This window comes from Apteryx mantelli, chromosome 21 (genome assembly GCF_036417845.1).
Source record: "Apteryx mantelli isolate bAptMan1 chromosome 21, bAptMan1.hap1, whole genome shotgun sequence".
NCBI classification, from domain to species: domain Eukaryota; kingdom Metazoa; phylum Chordata; class Aves; order Apterygiformes; family Apterygidae; genus Apteryx; species Apteryx mantelli.
In genome coordinates, this window is record NC_089998.1 from 5,217,088 (window position 1) to 5,241,110 (window position 24,023).

At 41.4% G+C, this 24,023-nt stretch overlaps 2 protein-coding genes across 5 annotated transcripts in view; one reads left to right on the forward strand and one right to left on the reverse strand.

The window, feature by feature from the left end:
* Positions 1 to 50: 50 nt before the first annotated feature.
* SPACA9 (sperm acrosome associated 9) lies at positions 51 to 9,448 on the reverse strand. Of its 4 annotated transcripts, none has more exons than XM_067309201.1 (5): positions 9,349 to 9,448; positions 8,387 to 8,542; positions 5,785 to 5,987; positions 5,035 to 5,182; positions 51 to 803 (listed from the first exon to the last, which is right to left on the reverse strand). In XM_067309201.1, exons 2-5 carry the CDS (start codon positions 8,528 to 8,530, stop codon positions 714 to 716), a joined length of 585 nt encoding a protein of 194 aa, XP_067165302.1. In that variant the 5' UTR covers positions 8,531 to 8,542; positions 9,349 to 9,448; the 3' UTR covers positions 51 to 713. The 4 variants fall into 4 exon arrangements, with proteins under 4 accessions (XP_067165302.1, XP_067165301.1, XP_067165303.1 ...); XM_067309200.1 differs by having other exon boundaries at positions 51 to 806; XM_067309202.1 differs by having other exon boundaries at positions 725 to 3,509.
* A 124-nt stretch (positions 9,449 to 9,572) lies between these two features.
* The window catches only part of AK8 (adenylate kinase 8), a 72,495-nt gene continuing 58,044 nt past the window's right edge, over positions 9,573 to 24,023 (forward strand). The window contains exons 1-5 of the mRNA XM_067308882.1: positions 9,573 to 9,704; positions 12,193 to 12,277; positions 16,481 to 16,530; positions 17,215 to 17,328; positions 23,006 to 23,074. Of these exons, the coding sequence (XP_067164983.1) occupies positions 9,621 to 9,704; positions 12,193 to 12,277; positions 16,481 to 16,530; positions 17,215 to 17,328; positions 23,006 to 23,074 (402 nt within the window). The 5' untranslated portion in view covers positions 9,573 to 9,620. The remainder of the gene's footprint in view (positions 9,705 to 12,192; positions 12,278 to 16,480; positions 16,531 to 17,214; positions 17,329 to 23,005; positions 23,075 to 24,023) is intronic.

Consider the following 24,023-nt stretch of genomic DNA (forward strand, 5'->3'; position numbering starts at 1 on the left):
TCTCTGTTCTGTTCCCTGCAAGCTGGCCTCTTTGGGACTGAGCTGTGGCAAAACGTGCAGAAATGAATCCAGTATCAAAGCATCTTTGTGGCAGATCCGCGTGCTACAATACAGATAAATGGTTTTGCCCTTTCTTACGTGGGGTTCCTTGTTACAAGCTTGTTTTTCTGTATGGAGCCAATGGCTTTTTTCTTTTGCGAAAAGAAACATCAGTGATGACAATGATGACATGACAGTACAATCCATAATTTAATTGCAAACAATTCAGTAATGCAAATCTGCATATTAGCTCTCTGTATGGCATTGTTCATTTAGTCTAGAGACTGCGCAGTGATTAGAAAATTAATAGACGAAAATGTCAGACTTGCTTGCAAAGCTGGGGGTACTGGCAGAAGCTGGAGGCTCACTGTATGAGCGTATACATGCTTTGCTTTTCTGTACCCTACTCAAGTGACACTATGCACACAGAAGGACACTTCTCAAACCAAGGGATTTTTCCTTGGCATTTTCTTACAGACTTCTTCTAAAAATAAATGAAAACTTGCAAGGTGGCTCGAAGCAATTTAAAAAAATTAAGCATGAATTCAAACATTTCAATTAAGGACTAAGTATAATTTTTAAAATGTGAACAACAAGTGCAGGGAGATGGTACGAGTGACATAAAGTCTGTTTGTGAAGATACTTTGGTTACATAACAGTATTTATGTAGAATTTTATACACAAGTTGCTCTAAATGTTATCTTGGGGTTAGGTGACACAGAAAGTTGTTTCTGAGCCTTCTGCATTGGGATGAATTTTACAACCTGCTGTAAATGAAAGGAAAACAAAGCAGAAAATGAATATCACTTGCTCTTATCTTTTTTAATACATTTTGCATACCTTAGTAGAAGCTTAGCATTGAAAAGCTGCACTCGCTAGTATAAAAATAATTAAATATATATTACCCACAGAAGTAAGTCCACAAAGGTACAAAAAGAGAAGAATAAAGGACTTTCCTTACTCTCTAACGCTAAGTAGTTCATAAACACAGCATGTAAATAATAAACATTCAGTAGACATTAGGGAAGGAAATGCTTTAAATTCGGGAAGTAAAATTAATTATCTTTGATTAATCTTGATTAGTTGCATTTACTTAGCTACTGGCGCAATGGCTTGGATTTTAAAAACGTCATTACAAAATAGTTTAGAAAACTGACAAGAGTTGAACTGCTGCCTTCACACACTCATACAAGCAAGGGATTTGCCAATGAAGTTTAGCTAAGACTCTGGTTTTACTTCTGAGACAAATTCTTATTGCGAATAATTTTGACTGATAGTTTTCATGTTCTCAGTGTATGTGAGCTTTACTTGGCAAAACTTTTTTTTTTTTTTTTTTTTTTGAGCCCTCTTCTAATCCCAGTGCACTCCCTAGTTTTGGGTGATCTCAATTGGTGATCTTTAATGTCTGCCAAATCCTATTTATGATTTCTTCAATAGGGTCGGTGCTCCCTCCGTCCTACCAGCACAGCGTAACTTCAGAGTGTTTATAAAACAGCAAGGCAATTCCACAGGGTTGAGAAGAGCAGCTCGCTTTTCTGAAATTACAGCTACTTAGGAAAACCTGTGAGCGGGTGGCACCTCGGCTGAGCTTAGCATCTTGGGAGAACAACCAGGGATACTGCACTGCAGTAGTTGTTGGTTGGTTGTTTTCTTAGGTGAAATAAACATTAAAAAGCATATTTGGATGCAGGATTGAGGATTTGGGGTAGTAGCAGGGTTGCTTTGGCTGCTGCCTTACATTCCACGGTGTTTCCCAAACCTGACCGCTAGAGGCCCCAGTAAGCCTGCTGCTTTGGTCAGCAGGAGCTTTAATTATTTGGGGGAGATGCTGAGTTTCCACTCTCCCTTGAACTGCCCCTCTCGTTTCCTTAAGAGTCCACTACAATACCTGACACCTGATACCTGACACTTCGTGGGTTATGAACAATATCCCACTGGTTACAGTGTCTCAAATGCTGAAACAGATGTTTAACTTGCAGAATCTTTTGGCCAGGTTACAAGTTGACAAAAGCCTGGTTTGACCTTTACCCAAATCAGGGGGAACACAGAAGTCATTTATTGCCTACAGACGGCAGGATTCTGCTGAGATCATCCAAACCAGCCCGTATTTCTATTCCAGTCTTTGAAAGAAAAAGTGTTTTTTTTTCTGGGCCACCTGACAGATCTCCAGGTAAGTCAGTTTGGCGCCCTGCCTGGTTTCTAAGTGTGTATCTAGCAATTTTATGCTGAGGGAGGTTAAAGTAAGACTTTATTGCAGTTCTGTGTTTGGCACTTAGATCCTGTTTATGTAAATTCTTCAAACAGCTTGATTTGTAGTAGAGAAAAACAATTCCTGCTGTATCTTTTTGTCTTTTGAAGTGTCCATCCGCTCTGGAAGAGGAGAACTTGTATGGAAATTAAGTAATTTGTCTAGGTGTTTTTGTGAGACTTAACTTTGCAGTCTTCCAACAGATTCTGATTGTGTCATTACCAATCTTCAAATTGCAAGTTTTATGCACTCATTTTTCTGCTTGTGCCTTAACATTTTGGCTGCATAAGACTGATTGAAAGCATAGGGCTAGGTTAGAAATTCCTATAAAAGTTTGGCAAGTGCATGTTTCTTGTGTGTATCACAACCTCTGTCAAGTACTCATGAACAGCTGAATTATGCAGGGTTGGGAAGAAGGTTAGACAAGGTCTGATGGGACAGTGCTATGTTGCACCATGGAAGCTGAAAGTGAACTACTAACAGGAGAATAATTTTAGTCTGAGAGCCTGCGTATTCAAACTTAAGCTATATGATAGTTAGGGTTAGGAAGGCTGGAAACAAGAGGTGAGAATAGTGTCCCTTCTGTCTCAACACTTGTCTTCTGTTAGTCCACATAGTATTACTTGGTTTAAAAAGCTTTCCAACCCAGCAACTGTCACTGGACGCTTGTCTCTGCAACATGAAGCAACAATAGGGCAGCTGCAAGTCATTTTGATTTTTTTTTTCTTTTTCTTTTTCTTCCTAAAGCTGCCTCTGCAACATGGCTCTCAAAGCCCGAGATAAGAAGGGTCACTTTTTGCTGGCTGTGGCCCATTAGTGCCTAAGAGTAACCTCGACTAGCTTCATTATCATTTTGAGTTCACAAAGTTTCGGTTCAAGTGGATCATGTCTCCTAAAAAATAGTCCTCTGTTCCAGAGCAGATATATTATATATCAGCATATGTGGATGGGGGATAGAAACAAAGTGCAAAAGAAGGTGCGGTTATGAGAGGAATAAAAGTGCTCTTGAAAATACTTCTTGTTCCATGTGAGCTACCATTCTTTCCTATGCTCCCTTTTCTATATCAATTCTCCCTTCTCTTTGGCTGTTTGTTGCCAAGATCTGGTCATCTTAAGGCAAAAGCATTCTCACAGTTTTAGCAAACTGAGTCAGGTTTGCATGGGGAAATTGTTTATTCAGGAGTGTCTTCCAGCAGGAGGCAAAGAACAGGAGCTAATTTGCCTGTGGGAGGGGAAAAGAGCAATCAGATACAGGGAAGACACTGCACTGTTGAGACCTTAAGTTTGTAGTTAACAGTGCTTGAATAAAAAGCACCACAGAAGATGCATATCAGCTCCAGGGAAGGGGGGAGAGCCTGTGACTCTGCTGACCCTCCCCGTGTAGCTGGGGAAGAAAGCTGTTTTCAGAGACACTGGTATAAAGTCAGCGACTAGAATTGCAAAGCACCATTATAAAACCAGCATGAGACTATTTGAAATGCCTTGCAGTTTTAATGAACTAAGCCTCATAACATCCTTGAAAGCTAGGCAAGCTGGATACTCATCTTGAAAAAGGGAAAAGACATTTTAACATGCAGTCTGAAGGGGAAGCCAACTGAAAATGGCCACAGCTTTCTTGATCCATCTGCTCCCACTAGAATCCCATGAATCATGTCTAATGGAAATGCCTTCCTGCTGTTAGCCTTGCAGAGCTCTGGGAGGGAGGGGGGGGGGTTATTCAAGTTCAGATACTGTCAATAAACCAAACTAAGTGCAACATGAAATTTGTCCTTTACATCTCTGTAGCTCTACTTGACAGCAAAGGAGTCAAGCAGGTGTAAAGGAGGATGTTCAGAGTGGTGTCTGCTGCTGTTGGTGTGAGACCCTGCAGGAAGCACCCAGCAGAGGCCAGTCAGTGTGGTTTAAGTTTGCTGACCTTTCTGCAGCCAGGGGTATGCAAGGGAGACATCATTAGTATTCTGCCTTGTCAGCCTTGATTTTTTTTTTGGTCCAAATGACCAGGCATTTTCAGTGGGATCAGCTGCAGTGAGGGAATTTTAGGGATAAGCCTAGTGGGAATCTTAGATGTTCTTCTGAATCCATACAAGAGAGGCCTTTGCTGCTCTGCCATCGCACCCTTCAAACATTCAGGTTATTCACACCTCTGGCTCAGGAGAGTGAGCAGGTATTCCTCAGAAAAGTCTGAGAGGAGGAAGTCTGTAAAATCCCACTTCAAGTAACTTGCCCAAGATTCATTATCTGAGAGATTAGGATCTGATTAGTCCTGACTATTCCCTGCTCTCACCACAAGGCTTGTCATAGGGAGCATGTGTGATGCAACTAGTTCTGTTGAGATGACTTTTAGGAGCAAAGTGGAAATAAGAGCAGGGGAAAGGAGCATTTATCTGCCAAAGGCTAGGTTATAAGACTATCTCTTCAGAATTTGGATTTAGATAGGGAAGATCTCTAGTATTCATTTTGCTGTCTTTAATCAGCCACCTCTATGCCACAGATGCCTGAACTTTGATCCTTTAAAAAGCGTGTCTACCGGGTGGCTTCCAAGGACTCTTAAATTTCCCACTGCGATTTTCTGTGCCAATCAGACACTTCTTTCTGACATGCTTACTTCCCTGTGCTTGTACATAATCTTTGTTACTATTTGAGGTCTGAGCTCCAAGGTGGACAAAAGGTGTTTTGGGGGAAATGGCTGCCCTGGCTGGTACACCCTGGGGTGCCGTTTTCTCAGAGATAGCACTTCCACCACTCACATTACACAGCATGTGCCGTGGCAGCTTCTCAGTGTGGGCTACCCACTCCTTCACGCAGTCTAGAACGACGGGGATGAGGCTCACTACACCTCCATAATGATTCTTTGCTTCATTGCAGCTCAGGTGATTGACAACATCGTGGGGATATCTGTGGTACAGAAGGAAACATTTACCAGAGTAATCCTAGCAATCAACCCTGGGGAGCCCACCAGGGCCGTGCTGAGATCCACGGGGAAGAGCAGAAATGCACAGACAGCATTTTGCGCCCTGCCCTGCCCAAAAGAAAAGGCAATGATAGAATACAAGATCTTGTGAAATGAGTCATGCCAAACACATGACATCCTGGCTTTTGGGCTAAATCTGGAGGAGTTCAAGAGTATGTACAATCCCTTGCCCCACAGAAATTAACTATATTCAGAGCAGGAATGGGGGGAGGTGGAGGTAAACTGCCTTTCCATTGCATGTGACTTCAGGGTACCAACTGGCCTTTATATGCCCTTCCATCCACCAGGAATACAAACCACCAAAAAAGAAAAACCCTTTTGTGAATGGAGTTTGGTGCTGTTTTCCTTGTTACTATTCAAACAGCAGTGGAAATACTAAACAGAGTAGCACCGTCTCCTCTCACTACAACTAGAAAGGTGTTGTGACAAAAACTGATGGAGAAGTCAAATGAGAATATACATTCTTGTGACAGTCCCCCAGTATTGTCAATTGTCTCAAAGAAACTGAGCTGATGGAGAAACCTACTTAGCTCGGATGGCGCTGAGATCGTTGCTGTGGCTAAGGAGCAGCTTGCATCTTTCCAAAATGCCGTTGGTTACGCTGTTACCAGGATGTAGGGTTTCCAGGTTCTGGCAGAGCTTGCTTAGATCATTACAGATGTTCAGGAACATGCTGAGGATATGCCGGTCAGTGGAGTTATTACAGTGATGGTCCATGTACGACTGTACCTGTACAGTGCAATATGGGGAAAGAGAGGGTCGTGCATGTTAAACTGCATTGTGATAAGCTGGGAAGGTGCTAGAACGTGATTCTTGAAGCGTGTAGCTTCTGTTAGTGACAAGCAGCTGCTTTCCCTTGTGACCCTGTATGAGTGAGCCACAGTGGAAACTGCAATACAGTGGCAGGTAGCAAGATTTCTTTAGCGTGCCCGAGATGTTTGCTCATAGTTCCTCACAACTGCAGAAGGCTGGGGTACTGGGTCTGATCTGCTTTTCAGCACACCAGTGAGCCTTCCCTCCCTCCTTGAAGGAGCGTAGGACTGCTGCAGCCAAAAAGCAGCTCTGCTGCAAGCACATCGGAAACAGGCTGGGTGTGAGGGGACAATTTCCTCTGTGCTCTGAGCAGTGCACACTGTGCCACCGCCGCAGCTGCTTAGGCAAAGTGGGGTGGGAGGTCAGGGCAGTGGCTGAACTGTAAACGTTTTGGATAAAAGTGTGGTTGTGTTTGCATATGGTTCTTCATTTGGCACCGCTAGCTGTGACTGCAAAACTAAAACCATTTAACCTGAATTGTCCTTCCTAATCCACTAGAGCAATGTTATATCCTATTTGCCTTGAATGTTTCTGTTACTAAGAGTGAATGGCATTGCACAATGAAACATTATGCCAGAGATTAAGTACCTTCTGCAAAGAAATTACAGGTACTTCAGACATGAGTTGTCAGAATACAAAATAGAGTGGCTGGTTTGCGATCATAGCTGGATTCTTGCACCTTCAGTACTTGCTGTAAGATTTCAAGATAAGCATGAACTCACTGTTCCAACATCAATACCATTTGCGCATACAGAAAAAGCCATACTATGTACTCGGGCAAATTCTCTGCAGGTTTGTAAGAAAAGTAAAAATGGCTCCTAAGGGTCCATTTCCACTGCAGATTCCTCATTTCACACTGTTTTCTCAGTGTATGTCTATGTGAGTGGCAAGCTTTTTTATTGCTGCTGTGGGCAGAAACAGTCCTAAAGAGAATAGCATTTTTAGCCTGGGTGCTCATTAATGGGACTACAGGACTTCTTGTCCGTATCAACCAGCGGAGAGTTAATGCACCTGCATAACCAGAATGAGGAACCCAGTCGCTGGGCTCGCTGTTGAAGCATCTTCGCACCCTGTGTGAACAACAGTTTGCAAGGGCTGCCCAGGCCTGGGTTCGCCCACCTCTGCTCCTGAGCTGCAGCCAGCGGAGCTCGGGGACAGCTCCTACGCTGGGCCAACGTCATGACCGCAGCAAGGCTGTGCAGTGCAGGGAGCTGCTGTGGTGTTTGCATCTCTGGGTGAAACAAGTCAATGAGGAGTTTGGGTCACAAATCAGGATTTCACTTTATACCCTATTCCAGGCTGTCGCCATTGCATGATGTGGTGTTATTTCCCCCTGCTTCTCTAAGAAGTTTCATCCCTCAAAACTAAAAAGGCTTTTACATACAGCTTTTAGGGGTCAAAGGCAGCCTTTTTCCCATCTAGGTACAATATATATATTTTTTGTAGAGTAGTTTCTATGTTTAAATTCCAAGGAAGTGGCTGCATTTGACCAGCAGGCAGTCAAGGTGGCCTTAGGCTGAGAGCACAGGTATTTCTCTCTTTCTTGCTTTTATTCATGTGCAGGATTCAAAGTCAGCCTTCAACAGAAAACCAGCTCACTTCTGTGTCCTAAGCCTAATGACAACTTGGCTTTCACTCTGGCCTTGTCATGCGGCGGGGGGGGGGTTATGCCTGGGTTCTGCTTTCTCACATCCACAATTCTAATTTTTTTTTGAGCACTGAAAGACAAAGGCAGAAGAAAAATCTAAGTTCTTTGCGCTACTTAAAACATCCCATGTTATAAAAATTCCAAGACAATTCACTTACCAGCCCAGAAAACCCTGAGCCCACTTGGGACTCTCAGCCCTCAATCCATCATCCTATCTCTGTAACACAGCCATTATTTTTAATAAGCACTATAGAAAGATAGAGCAGCACCAATACCAGGGGGAAGAGGCAGGCATGCTGGTTACAAGTTAAGGATTACAGATTCCATGTGTGGCTGGGGAAGGAGGGTTGGTTTGATTGTTTTCTTGTACCCTGTATTTCTGGCTATGCCAAGGCAGTGAAATGAGAGTGTTAAACTAAATCATGAAGTGATGCTGAGCACTATAATTCCTTCTCTGTAAATGGGAAAGACTAATGTAGGTGTTTCTTTCCCCTGCTTAATCTTTTGCCACTGTTTTGCAGAGTTATACACAATGTTACTGGAGAGGTTTGTGCATCTTCCCTTAATAAAAACACCTACTCATCACTGAACTAGATTCAAGTGCATGACAGCATTGTGTTGTTCCCTGCTCCCATCAGCAGCAAACTTTGTGCTAAATACTTTGTACCTGTCTGATGCTTGCCACAGGTCTGATCATGTCATGTGCATTCTCTCGGGTGCGTTGCAGTGCTGTGATAAATGTAAACTGCTGCTGCTGGAAGAGCCTGTAGTTCTGTTCTATGTTTCTTAGGGTCTCCTTTACCTCATTCATGTTTTCCCCTTCCTGGATTTTGGGAGAGAAGGAGAGAATGATAGAATGACAGAATTCTACATATGTAACTCTGCCTTTCACCTGAGTTGGAATTGTGTAGGTCTGGTTGAAAACTAGAAAAAAAAAATTTTTTTAAAGCAAGAGGAGAAGATATATTGTGTCAAAGCTCTGCAGTCCCAGAGCCCCAAACAGTAAGTCAATGAGGTAGTAATGATGCTGCAAAAAGAGGTAGAGAGCCCAGAGGGGCCCACTGACAATCAGATGCCATAAACCCTAGTGGGTCTATTGTAAACATAATGTAGCAATGCATCAAACACGATGCTGTGAAAGGACCGAAGGGAGAAACGCTCTCTCTTATCTGGTGTAAAGCTATTGCCCAAGTGGCTTAAAAACTCTAACAGTAAATGAAGGCAGCCTTGAGAGGCAGCATATCGTGACGGGACGGGGGAGAGCTGGGTCCGTGCTTAGCCTCCGTCCCCCGGGGATGGGGGCCGGGCTCGGGGTTCCTGCGCCCGCCGGCCTCCCTCCCTCCCTTCCCGGGCTCGGCTCCCTTTTGGGACGTTCCCGTGAAGCACCAACACCCGCGGAGCGCGGCGGCAGCGGCCCCCGGAGGTCGGCGCTGGCTGCGGGGGCCGTTGTGGCTCCCCAAACTGGCGCAGAGGCGCCCGCTGCCCCGGGGGGGGGGGCTAGGCCGGGCCTTTCCCGAGGCGGCCGCGGAGCCGCTTCGGCCTCCCTCCTCCTCCTCCAGCCGCCGCGCCCGCCCCTGGCCCCGGCGGCTTCGGGCCCGGGGCGCGGCGGGGGGCCGCGTCCGGCCTTACCGGGCAGCCCCGGCCCCGCTGCCCGCGGGCCTGGTCGTCGCCGCCCGCCCCGGCTGCCGTCTCCCCGGTAACTGGGCCGGCGTCCCGCCCCGCCCCGCCGGGGGCGGGGCCTCGTCGCTGCCTGATGAGGTCACCCCCGTGCCGCCCGGGGCGGCAGGGTTGGGATGGTGCCCCATCGCCTTCCGAAGGGGCGGGGCCCTCCCGCGTCGCGGAATGATGACGAAGTCCCTAGCAACGTAGCGCTGCCGAGGGCTCGGTTGCTAGGGGCGGCCATGGACGCCCCCGCCCGGCCGTTGCCGCTGCCGCCGCCGATGGGCGCCTACGCGGAGGAGCGGGGGCTCTTCCAGCTCCTGCAGGTGAAGGGCCGCGCACGCCGGCGGGGCCCGGCGGAGCCCCAACCCCGGGGGGGGCGGGTGAGGCCAGGCCCGGCCCTGCCCAGGGCGGGGGCCCGGCTTTCCTCGCGGGCGGGCCCGGCCCCGCGGCCGCCCCGGGGGGGGGGGGTCGCCGGGAGGCAGCGGGGGCTTCGCTGCCGGGTCGCCGGCGCTGGGCTCGTGGGGAGCCGCGGGCTTTAAAAAAAAAAACCGAAAAGGGTAGCGGCAAGCCTGACTCTGTTCGAGTTCACGTGTGTCGTGTTCGCAGAAGAAAGCGGCAGGCTGTGGAAGACGGGTGCTGAGGCCAGCGAATGAAAAGCGCGCTTGGCAGCACAGGCAGGAGGAGGCGGCAGCGGCAAATTACGCATTAAGAAAAGTCAAAGTGGCAGGAAGGCTCTTGCCCTTCCTGGGGCCGAGGCTGGGGAGGCGCCGCCCGCCTCGCAGCCCGCTTACCTGCGCGCGTTGGCCGCCCGGGGTCGTTTCGCCGTGCGCTGCGGCTGCCCTGGCGGCTCTTCCATAGAGATGTGTATCAAAAAGAAATAAAAAGCAATGCCCCTCTCGCACCGTGTGATTTCAGTAAATAAAAAGATTGATTTCCCTGCCTTGGGGGGGGGGGGGTTTGTTCTTTGGCAGAAGTCCCTTTGCCGAGCACGGGGAAGTTTGTTCAAGGGACTAAATGTTCTGGTGCTGTTCTGATAGGAAAACCTGTTACTCTCCATACATACGAGTATTAACACTTCTTAAATCTCTAATTTGTGTGTTATGGGGTCTTTCTGCTTCTTCAAATCTCACTGGGAAGCAAGCAACCCTTCCCTTCCCTTCCCTTCCCTTCCCTTCCCTTCCCTTCCCTTGTAATTTCAAGGCAATTTAGTATGACTACTTTTTTTTTATTATTAAGGAAAAATATGTTTTGTGTGCCATGAGGCATTGGAGGCAGCTGCAGGGCCTCACATTAGATAAAATGCCTACGGGATTTGGGAAGAGTGTTATATTCCCCTCACGCTTCAACTTTATTGTAGCAATCTAAGCGTACAAACAAACACAGCTTGAAATTATTGTCCTAAACATAGACATTTGCCCAAAACATGAGGCCCAAAACATGACTCTTCTCTAGAGAGTAACAGACCTGTTTGTGTAAAATTAAACTTAGATTAGCAGAATGTAATAAAATTAAGCATGTGTGTAAGTGCCGGTAGGACTTGGGCAAGAAAGAGTAAAAGTATCGATCACTGTCAGCCTGAACAGTTTTGAATCATAAGACCAAATTTTCTAGGCTTGTTATTTTTAAAGCTGCTGATAATTGTAGTGCCAAATGCATTTTTTTTTAGTTTAAATAAATGCTGCTGGAAAGTAGTAGTTTTTTAATGAACTTCCAATAACAATATAAATTTTATATTTTATGCTGTTTGTTATCCAGACCTTGGAGCATCAGAACTTGCATGTGAAACAGTTTATAAACAGAAATAGAGTAGTTTAATTAAGTGAACAAAGTGGAAAAGGAAAAATACTACTCCAATAAAAGACAACCAATCTGTTATGCTATAAAATTTTACGGAATATACAGGCCTGTAGAATTTGCTTTCAAATATAAAAGTGTTATGGCTGATTTTTAGAAAAAAGAGGCCCTGTTCCAGCATTAGCATTTCAGTAGAAAATCCAAGTCGGGTATCAGTTAGTGTTATATGTTTGATTTTAATTACAGAATTCTTGGCTGTGCTGAAATACCTTGTAAGAAAACCTATGGAGTTAGTGTCCCTTGTTATTCCTTGTTATTCAGTGTTATTCCTTTCTCTGTCTCTAATGGTCCAATCATTGCTGAAATCAGTGGAAAGATCCCCAGTGATTTCAGTGGAAGCTGAAGCGAGGCCCTGTGAAAATGGGCTGAAAAATACAAAATGAGGGAAAGAGTTTAAACCTTTTTTTTCCCCCCTAGTTCTTAGGTAGGAAGAAAACTAGCGAGGTTAAGAGAGAACGTGAGATGTGCTGCTTTTGCTTGGTTGTTAGGTTTGTGTGTTTTTTGCAGGTCTCGTCTCTTCTGGAAGCATCGAGGCTACTGGGAACTTGTAGGAATATGCTTGAGAAGGAGGTTTAACTTGCTCTGAAGGGATCCTAATTTAACTTGATGCTGTTTTTGAGACTCCTTGTATAGCTTTTGTGTTAATGCTGACTCAACCGTTACATACACCAAACTGCTTAAATCAAATGTTTCTGGTGTTTGTATGTATCCTAAATAAGCTAAAGCAATAGGTTGTGTTTCATCTTGGCAAATTTTTCGCCATGTTTTGTGTCAGTTTTTCAGTCTCTAAAATAGGTGCCGTATTCTCTATTTCACTTATGCAAGGGGACATAAGAAAATCAGTTAGCCTGTGTAAACTCTTTGACATCCTCATCATAATATCACTGTAAAAATGAATATATCATGATTGCATAGCTATGTTAAGTTTTCTTCTGATTCGGTCCTATGTATTTTCAGAACATGCTTGAAGGACTATTAATTCATGAGCCAGAGGAGCCCATTCAGTATATGATAAACCATTTAAAGCAAAACAACGATGATGGTAAGTGAAAACTGAGAGACCATAAGTAGTTCAACTCATTATTTGTAAACTGCTGTTGTGAAGCTGCAGTTCAGTTGGCAAATGATAGAGAAAACTTTCAGACCATGTCTCGAAGGAAAAAAAATGTGAGCGTTTTGGAATAGTTATAGGTAAGATGCTTTCTAATTTCTTTTTTAGTGGATAATCTAATAAAAAATGCACTTTAACAGTTATAGCAATGAAACCCTCTAAGGAAATAACAAAGAGTTCTAGTGTATCAATTATTAATGCATTCTGTGCCCCATCTGATATTTCCTGTTGTCTTTAAGCTCGCTAATTACTCCTTTTGTCAGGTGTAAATTTGGTTTCCCATTCTACCTGGGCTGGCAGCTTTTCTGTTTTTTGATTAGTTAGTTACTAGCTGCTGTTAATGAGTTCCACAGCTCAGTGGCATCTCAGATGAAGCAACAGTGAGCATGCCTACTTGTATGTATAACAAAAGCTGATAAATTGAATAGGAAGTCAGTATTCTGCACAATAAAAGCATGTACACTCAGTCAAATTATTTGATTTACAAACTGTTCACCCTTAGGCAGATTATATTTGGATATGCACAACTGAACTATAATTTTTGTTCTGCATGAGCTGTCAGGAATAGCTGGTGTCATGTTGCTTTGATGTTTCTTTAAAACCGTAGTAAACCATTATGAAAGTTCTGCTGCAGCATCATTGAAATCATTATCACTAGAGGTGCTGTGAGCTCTTTATGCTTAGCGGTGGTGATCAGATGAATGTTGATTGAAATGCTGCTAAATATAAAAAAAAAAATAAAAAAAAAATCAAATCCTGCAAATTGTGTCCAGCCTGTTCTGATGTGGGCAGCATGAGTAATCAGTCTGTTTTATAGACCCATGGAAAATAGGCAGTTTGATAGAATGCTGATAAAATTTCTTCACATTGAGCTGAGATTTGTCCTTTAGCTCCACAGTATTATTTGAACAGAATTAGGCAGGTTTCTGTTTCATGACTTCAGTACTTAGAGGCTGAAGATAGAACTACAGCAATTGTTTGTCAACAGAAAATGCTGTCTCTTTTTGGTCTGGAAAAACCTATTAAGAAAGGCAAGGAACTCCAATTAAAATTAAAGCCTAAATGTTGCTTTAAAAATAAATTATATGGAAAATAATGTAACAGAAATCTGTAGCAGAGTTGATTTTACTTTTTGATCATGACGGAAGGTGCTGACTATTTAGAAGGAAAAAAAATCTTATTAGAGCCATCAGTAAAGCAATGAATTTTCATGATCTTGCCTTGCTAGACAGTTTTAGCCCCAGAGAAAATTTCAAACAGAGATGTGTGGAAAAGAAGCATTGCATCTAACCCAGGTGTGAAGTTAGAAAACCTTTTTAATTAATAATAGGATCTAAAGTATGCTTAAAAATATAAACAAGTGTAATGATGATTATAGCTTACAACTGTCTCGAAAAGCTCTTAGGTCAAGTAGGTGGTGAAGTATTCGTACTCAAGCCTCTATGCTGTTGTTCTTTCATGTGATTCTTCTGAAAAACCTAAAAGAGCCTTATGAAAGCTGATAGTTCTTTAGTACAAAGATGTCAGTTTTGTACATTTTATCCTGGTTTGTGCTAATAAAAAAAGCTTCCAGGATCCAAGTGGCATTTTTGTGAATTCTTCCTTTACAATCATACTCTGAAGAAACGTAGCAAAGTTCTGCAGGAATGTTCATCGTGCATTACGTACTTTGCCTGTTTGACAAAGGATTTCCCTTACAACTTGAGCACATTTTGTTGCATTAATATTAATCATAGAATCTTTTGGACTTAAATAGAACTCTTAAGTCCAGCTGGTCTTTTGCGTTATTCCAGGATTAATTTTGTTATTACTAAAATCATCCTTGAATGTTAAATCTTAAGACTGCTTGGAAGAGTAAATCCTGTAACATCAAGACTAAACATGAAATGAAATATGATTTGTTACTGAAGAAAAAGGCATTTTTCAGATTTCTCTGACTTCATTTAGCCATCCGTACAGACCTCAAGTATTTAATACTGATTATTTGCTGATTTGAAGGGGTTAAACATTACATACAGTGGCGTCCTGGTTGTGCCCTTGTGTCATATGTTTAGGGAGAATGCTTTAGAAGAGTCTTACAAGTGTGCAAATGAGTAAATCAGTGAATTACACTGCCCCATCTGCTGCCAGCCACTAAGCAGAGAGAAAACCAGATTTAGTACAAAGTGAGCATTTACAGTAGCCCTGGGCAATATTAAAGCATGATATGGTGTATATAATGGTATGTTTCGTTTTTTATCAAACGTTTGTCCAAGAAAGCTGTGTATTAAAGCTTCAATACCTAAGGGTTTTCTTGTGAATTTTAAATCATGCTGCTAGTTAAACCTCAAAAGGATCTGTGGATGGAAAGGTTTTTTGATTTTCTTTGAAGTGGTTTGAAGAAGTTGATTAGTGTTGGCACCCGAGCACTCTTTTATGACGCTGTTTATAAATAATTCCTAAGTACCGGGCTGGAGTTTCAAGGTGTTAGATTAAAAAAAAACCCTAGGATTTAATCACATTACATTTGAAAGAAATTAGGTGATAAAAACAGCTGATGTATCCTTTTAAACTATTTTTCTACATTGTGTACTAGTTCTGTTGCACTTGCAAGAACCAATAAGGGGGGAGTTTTTCTTAAACCTTCCAAGTTGAATAACTTTGTAAAGATGAATCTATAATTTGGGTTTCATGTATGTTTAAAAATTGCACCTGCCCAATAACTGCTTAAGCGTGTGGAAGGCCTCATAAAAATACATTTCACATCCTTCCCTGTCTGCTGCCATCAGACACTATATCTCCCTTGGCTATCAAGAGCTGAAGAGGTTTTTGGGTGAGTAGATCTCTCACTCATCTATTTTGACCCATGTTACTCCCAGTAAATACTTATCAGTCCCTTCTGTATATGGTCTGTTTTGTTTTGCCTTCCCCCCCCCCAGGGTATAAGGCAAAAACATCAAATGTTAATATAAAATGACAACTCAAGGGATTGCAGCCCAAAGTGTGTGTTCAAGTAGAAAGTCCCAAACACTTTCCCCAAAGTTACCCCCACTTCCCCTGTTTTGTTATGCCCCTAATCCATTCCCAGTAAAGCCTGGAATAGTAGTGCTCATCGTGTTGTCTGTATGCATTAGATTAAGAATTCCCTAGGACAGGGATCTTATCCATTTCTTTTTCTCTTCAATTTCTTTTGCACACTTATGGCAGTATATAGAGACTACTAAGGTCCATGAAAATGAAGAAGGTACTTGGGTGCCAAGAGAACATGCTTTTTTCCCCACCTTGCTCTTGCATGCTCCCTCAGGGAAAGGAGAGGGACATACAGCAGAGAAACACAAGAAAGGATACATAGAGAAAAAGTGAATTTTAATGCTGACTAGTGAAATTGAAGGTAGCCATCAAAAGGGTAGAGAGAAAAGTGACTAATTTTGCAATGTCTAAATCTTCTCTGAACCCTGACTCAACATATTTAGATGAAACCATAAGGTGAAATTATACTTTTTGTGATGAGAGCCAAAATCTTTTCCAAAGAAAAAAGTTTTTTACTACCCTACTGTGTAAGGAGAATGAAAGAAGAAATAGAAGATCTCCAGAGGTCCCTTCCAACCTCAACCGTTCTATGATTGTGTGAGAATAGTGACTTATCACAGAATGGATGAGGTTGGAAGGGACCTCTGGAGATCATCTAGTCCAACCCCCCTGCTCAAGCAGGGTCACCTAGAGCACGTTGCACGTTTTAAGTAGTCTCATCCTACATGTACAAACTAAAATTTTTTTTTGTCATAAAATGTCTGATCTAAATAAGTGTTTTGGGAATAAAAGTCAAACTCATATAAAGAAATGTTCGTATCTTTTGATCTGGTTCAGCAAGTAAACTATCCATGTGCTTAAATTGATATATATGCTTAAGTAACATGTTTAGTCAGAGTATTAATCTCATTAACTATGGAGATTAAAGGAAGACACAGCTGACACTGTCTTATTGTTCCCCCTTTTCCCCAGTGGAGCCCAATCCTGAAGTCTCCATTCAGCAGATTTCTAACCAAAATAATTGTTTCGTTGTAATTACATTTATATTATGCCGTGTAATAGCAGGAAAGCAGTTGTGATTTCTGCTTTTCTGCATCTTCACATTCACATATTCTTGTTCCATAGCTCCAAGAATTTGTATACTTGGTCCACCTGCTTCTGGGAAAACTACAGTTGTAAGTATGCTACCTTCAATGTTATAATACTGTCCACTTAACTTTTTGCTTTCTACTGAGCTCAGTGCTTGTGGAAATCTTATTCTGAGAGAATGATTTTCGGAATTGTCGAAGTGATAGAAGAGCACAAGACGTGCTGATGGATAGCCTAAGGATACTGAGCTCTGCAAAAACTTGCTTAGGTAGTGGGTGGTAGTGATACAGCTGTTCTACAACAGAACTCTTCTTGGACTTATTACACAGTGTTTTAGCAGGACTAATTAGCTTGGGAGGAGCACCAGAGCTACATGCTTGTGGTATTCCCAAATTGTTATTTGCTTCATTTGCCTGGCCAGTTCTCTCTCATGTCCACTGGTACCAGTTAATTGAAAATGTCGAAGTTGTATTTGAACCACCAAGAAAGCTGACCCACAGAAACTTTATGGATGATGGTGGTGTGCACATGCTAGGAAGAATGCTTTCTTCTTTAAAATCCATGTTATAGCCTAGTAGATAAAAAAGGCCTTATTTAAAGCTGTAGAGTCTTGAACATCTTTATAAGAAACTGCTTGAAGTTACACATACAGTCTGTTCATTTAAATTGGAGGCCAGGAAAATGCTCTCTGGCTTTCTGTAGCATTCTGAAAATGTTTCATTTTCTTTCCAAATATTTCAGCTTGTATTTTTTTCTTCTTCTTTCCTCAGGCAATGTGGCTTTGTAAACATTTGGATGCCATACGTATCTCTCAGGAGACTTTGTTATTCAAGGAAATATTAATGCTGACAAAAGAAGCAAAGGCATATAGAGAAAGAAAACAGGTGTGTAAGAGGAGGTAATAGTAGTAGTTCTGCATGTCACAGAAGAGGAATTATGTGGCACTCCCATGATTTCCACTGCTATGAGTTTAGCAGATCAGAGTAAATATTCTTGTATCAATGGTGGTTTATACATTCGTTAATACATATATAGGTGCAGGGTCTTTCGGAGAGGAAGGATCACCTCCGTGACATAAGATGATATGGACAAAGATAAAAATCTGTCAGGACATAGAACAGGAGCAGGAGGGGAAAACAAATAGAGTAATGGAGGTCTTGGAAACATTAACCTTAGACTGGAATAACAGAATTAAGAGATATCCAGATATGCACAATATCATTTAAAGAATGTGCCATTATTTCATTAAACAAAGTCTGTTCTATTTCAGCATGTTTGATAATCTCAGTAAAATAAGCATTAATTTCTGAGGTCTCCTTTGGTACAAAATGCTCTGGAAAATATATACACAAAGAACTTTTTTTTAATGTGATAGAGGTACTTAATAGTGCATGTTTGATTTTTCTGTAGCATGATACAAATAACCTGGTGCACTAACTCAAAGTAGTATAATGATCCAGTCAGTTATTGAAAACCATAGAAGCTCTCAGGCTGAGGAAATGGCAGTGGACTCAGGAGGTCATTCAGTTCTTGGACTGATGCGCTCCGTCCAACCCACAGAACACTGTTTGCTCCATTCCAGGATTTTGAATCCATTCATTCTTCATTGTGGGTCTCCTTTTTAATGTTCAAAGGAATTGGTTCCATGAACATTTCTCTCCTGGATAATGATGCTGACTTACAGTATTGCTTGATCACCAGTGTCATTCTCTTGTTAAAGGCTAATGACAAATAGATCAGAACAAAATGTTGAAGGCATATCCTGAATACGTGGGAGCATGTCCTCCCTGATGCCTGCCCTTGTAGCTGATTCCTTTCCCCAAATGGCAAGGAGTTCCAAGAGTAATGGAATAGAAGAAGCCTAGTTTTCTGTGTCTCTTTCTGGCAAGACCACTAGTTTGAGTTTCTTCCCTCTCCCTGGTCACCTATTTTCATAAAAATTGGAGGAACTTTGCATCTGTGAGACTTCCACACCCCCTGATAAATTTGGTTGAAATTGGCCAACAGATTCAGAAGTTGCTGAAAGGGCAAATAGTATGATTACATATATTTTGTTTCCTTAGAAAACTAGGCTGAAAATAGAATAGAGTTTATTACACTGAATTAAAGAGTGAAGATTGGCGAAACCTCAAATAATATTTTTAAAGATCTGAGAGGAAAGAGTTCATTGAATTCACTGAACTTACTACCAAGAAGGTTTGCTTTTGGCTGGCATGATATAAAATGATTTTTTTTACTGGGAATATGTACTTTGAAATCTTTGTTCTAATTATTAAAGATTGTTTTACTAGATTCATAAATTTCAATTTAGAGTAGGAGAATTTAAAACAAAAATTCCCTTTGGTTTAATTACTCTAATTATTAACATATTTCAGACTATACAGATGCACTTTCAAGGGTATCCTTTCGGGCTTATTTGATTTAAAAGGATGGATGGTGTGGAAGATGAAAGCCAAAAATGTCAAGGCTAATCAGGTAGTAAGGAGTGCCTGAAGAGCAGAATCTGGTGGTGGTTAAGTACTGTGCAGTGTTCACCTTTGTTTCTGAGATGTTAGGTGTTAGAAGATAGTCTTCACTAAATCCCTTTCTTTTGTCCTTTTACATGAGTGTGAGTCTTCATATGTAACTCCCTAAAGCTAGGAGGGAACTCCTGGCTTCCTCTAAATCAGTGGAAGCTTTACAGTGACTTAAAATGTAGCCAAAATATCATCTTGAAGAGCTGTCTTTCCCCTTGCTGATTTGTGTTGTTGGCTAAACCTGTTTTTTGCTGTAAGTGACCCCTGGTTCTGCTGAAGCAAGTGGTAAACTTGACTCCTCTAACACACATAACATCCATTAGCACTAATAAGATTTGAATGTCTATTCAGGAACAGAACAATAGCTGTTTATACAATCTTTGATACAACCATGGCATTAAAAAATTGTAGTCCTAGCCAAAGCAATTTAATAAATGGAAAGAGGAAAAGCATGAACTAAGTCTGTGTTTTTGAAAGTCTGGTGTGAAGATCATATAACACAATTTAATGTAGTTAGAGGACAATTTCATGAGTATAAGGTTACTCTGACTAAATTAACCCCAGTGCCAAAGTTCATTCATTTTATAGGTCAGTAGGCCAGTGTTACTAGATCTGGGCAAACGCTGGAAAAAGGTCCACAAATATTTGTTCACATATTTTAGTTACTTCTCTTTAGCCATGCTTTCATCTCTTTTGTGTTCACTTCCAGGGAATGTTAAAGCATTTGAGTTTTACTGGCACAGGAATTCGTGGAAGGGGTATTTAAAATACCTGATTATTCTCCAAAGCTCAGTTTTTAAATTTGGACATGTAATCATTCACTATCACACACCTGGCCACTTACTAATGAGCACAGCTCAAGTAGTGAATTTTAAATATTGAATGTTCAAGCGAAGTGTGATCATTCTTCATGTAGAAATATTTCAAGAAGAAGTCAAATATTTTTGAATATTCAATAAATTTGAAGAATCATATACATATATATCATAAATACTCCATGAACAGAAAAAGAGGCTACGTTTTTGGATAAATCATTGCAAATTATTCCCTCCTCTCTAGTTATTATAATGTTAATAGAAAGCACCTCCAAGTTTTTCCTATAGAGAAGTCTAATGATGAGCTATTGCATGTTTCACTTTTCCTGTTAGCTGGATAAAATAAGAAGTTGAAACAACCGTGGTAATTGTGGGTTTGCAGGATGGGTGTGCTCTTAAAGCTATACTAAATTGCAGTTAAGGTGTTTGTATACTGCTTAATGACTTAAAACTGCTGTACAGTTGCATCATATCCCTGTGCTTTTTAAGAAGAAATATAATAGAAGAGAGGAGAACCCAAGGCATCCTTATCTATGCATGTTCAGCATTCTAATCTATTCCAGGACAAGTCACTGGGAAGGAACAAATAGGTACTGTTCCAGCCTTGTGTATATGTGAAAAGAGCAGCCTTTCTGTGTGTATTTATCTGAACAAGCTAAATTTAAACATTCACGATTTTTCAAAGTACTAACCAAATTTCTTCAAGCTTGACTGCTTTTCTTTCCAAGGTGCCAAACTATAAAGCAAACCAACTTTGAAGATTTCAGCTGTAGCCATTTTCAGAACAAATATGTCCAAAACTTCCAGTGGGAACATCTAGGGAAAGTCCTTCCCCCTCTCAGACTAAACAAAAAGTGCAGCGGTTTTGTGAAAGGATTGCTAAAAACATCTCTTTGAGGAGATCAGGCATGTAAGATGAAATATGATATTGCTGGAATAACATGGAACATTTAAAATCAGTCATGAATGAGTACAGTTTTTCATCAGTATGGGAATAGTGATTAAACCAGTGTGTATAGCGTATAAGCAAAATATACATGTGTCTGAATATAAGAAAAATGCCACAGCTTTTGGAAAGTTTAACATTTCAAACAGCAGGTCTTTTCATTAACTAAACTGGATATTAGGTCAGGCTCAGAGTGCCTTAGATAAGCTCTGCTGTTATCCAATGTCTCTGTTTCATTGTCCATTATTACAGATTCCTGGGAGGTGATGTCCCATCTATCAGGCTTGTGATATATTTATGTGAGTGTTTATGAGAGACAAAACATGAATGTGCTATATGATGCTGGATATGTGTCAGATTTAATGATTTCTAGGTGAATAATTAGACATACTACAAGCAGCCTTTTGAAAGTGATTTTGTAGGCCACCGTTCAGTAGAAGGAAAACTGACCAGGAAATAAAATTGGAATTGAGCCGCAGAGAGCAGAAGGAACTAATACCCTGAAATACCTGCTTGTGTGTCCTTGATTGTTTTTGTGCAATAAACCCTGCTCAAAAGAGAGGACTTAGAATATCACTGCACTAAAAGAAGTTGGTATAATTTTGGTTTAAATTGGTTTGGCACAGCTTAGCAGAGTGGACCCCTGGCAGTTGCTAGCCTCTCTTGACGTGACACATCAAAGAAGTAAGCAAGACACTAGCTGTTCCTGATAGCAGCGTGATGTACCCTTGGAAGGCGACAGACTCAAAGCCACAGACCCAGACTCCAGCAGCGAGAGGCTGCGGGAGGCTTTGATGCACCACCCTATGAGACCTGCTGACTTTCAAGAAACACAGCAATTTCTTTCCCTTTTTCTCTGTTACCTGCTTGAACGCTGCCTTATGAATGGCTGATATGAAGAAAGGCACTGAGAACTGGGGACAGCAGAGAGAAACAAAACAAAACAAACACCCCCCCCACCCACACACCTCCTGACTGGGCCGTCTTGTCCATTCCACAGCCAGCCGAGGACTGTTCTCTGCTGCTGTGCATTCTGGAGTGCTTTCTCCAGTCTACTTCAGAGTGACTTATGTGATAGAGTTTCCACCACTCCTGGTGAAATTGTTTCATGAGCTGATGAGGATGATTATTATGAAATTTTTCCACATAGCCGCATTTTCATTATGTCTAGTTACATCCTTTAGTATAACGTAAGCCTGAAGAAATACCCTCTTAGGATTATACCCTTCAGACTGGTTAGAATAACAGGTGGATGGGAACCCATGATACATGTAGCTGCATTGGTGTGAAGAGTCAAGCTCACATCGTCTAAAGTTTCTTGTATTAGTTGAAAGACAACTTTGTGACTCAGGACGTAGAGAATCTGTCTGCAGAAGTCTTTCTGAGTCTTCATTTTACCAATAATCAAAGAGACAAGGCGGTTTGATATAGTCAAGTGATTAATAGCTTCTCTGACTGGCATGGCCAAAGGTTTAGACTTTAGCAAGGCAAACTGACTAACACAGAGCTTGTTTAACCAAGTTCAGCATAGAACCTGTAGAGCAACTTCATCCCCTCTTCTGTCAGATAACAAATACTATCTTACAAAGCACTTCTGGAAAAGGGCAAGGTAAAAATTTATGAAAGAGCCATGGAATGAAATAGGGCTTCTGAAAATCTTGGAGCATACAATTTCAATCCCATTTCACAGTCCTGATTATAAAAATAAAGTAACTTTAACATTAAATTTAATTTTAAGTTAACTTTCTGGATGATAAAAGGGTGAGTAAGAGATACTAGAAACTATAAAACAAACCTCCTGAAGATCAGACTCTTGGTGTTTATCTGTTATGTGTTTGAGATTCTGCTTGTCTCACGTGATATCTGTTAACATCACTAATGCTGTACATGCTGACATATGAAGTAGTAGTGGGTCAGATATTTGTTATGGTAAAAGGGACTACTGGTGGATATGATGTTCTTATGGATCCCTTTGCAGGTTTGAGGTCCAGTGTGGTAGTTAGTGTGCAAAAATTGGCGCTGTTTCCATGTTAGCGTGCAAAAAGTTCGGACGTGGGCTTTGGCAAGTAGAGATGTGTTTAGCTTACCTTTAACATTGATTTTTGTGCCCTTATTAACTCTCTGATACATTGTGTTAATGACTTGGGGACTTGCACAGTTCAATTTATTTATTTATTTTAAGGAGACGTCTCAGTTCACCTTTAACCAGAATGTGCCTGCATGATAAAATTCCTTTTGAACTCAATTGTGAATATTCAGCCTTATTTTTTTGTTCTTTCTTTAGAAAATTCCCAATGCACTTTGGGCCAATCTGATCCAGGAACGTCTGTCAAACGTGGACTGCATCAAACAAGTAAGAATTGCTCCTCAGAGGGCCAGTGGATAAGCACTTACACAACTCGTGCATAGTAGTTAGCATTCTGAGTCCTGAGCAGAGGAGGGAATGGGGGCAAATCTTTGGGGGCTCTGGAGCGAATTGCTTTCTTGAACATCAGCAGAGGGACTTTGGAGCTTTATTAACAGGATAAAGGGGAGGATGAGAGTATGCATATGCTAATCTTATAGCACTGAGATGATCAAAGGCTGAACAAGCATAGCTTTGTTGATTGCCTGGGGCAACTGGCAGAGTTATAGTGGACAAAGCAGATAAACAGAAAATAGATGAAAATCAATAGGTTGAGTTAAGTTTTTAGCTCTTGCTGATGAAAGGAGAAAAGAGAGTCTAATGTTATTCATTTCAATTTTCTCTCTTTCTCATTGTGTCTTTCTTTCTGTGTTAGGAATTTGAATATATTCTCTTCTAGGTAATAATTAATATGCTCACTGTCAACTTACAAAAATAGGCAGCTGAAGAGGTTTGGCTGCTGTATCCATGGATCTGTGTTGTTGTTGTTTTTTCCTGTGTACTTAGACTTAATGTAAGAAGAGACTTTTCAAGTAGAACCAAAAGAAAACTTAAATAGAATAATGTTGGTTGAAACTAATGTCTGGACTCAAGGAAAGCAAATTCTCCTTAATGTGTTTCCTTTAAAACCTCAGATGTTGTTATAATCAGCCCATAATAAAGGATTATTTGTAAGAGACATAATAATCTAGTGGATAAAGATCTCTTTCTAAACAGTGCCAAGATATAGACTGTACATTATTTGATGCATTTCTTGAGAGGAAAAAAGTGCATAGTCCAAAGTAGGTGTTACATTCATGAAGGACTAAAGAACCTTTTTCAGGTGAATAATACGTGTTCTTAGAACAGTCAGTCTGTCCATTCATTTGTGGGCCAGGGGATAATTAGCACTTCCTTA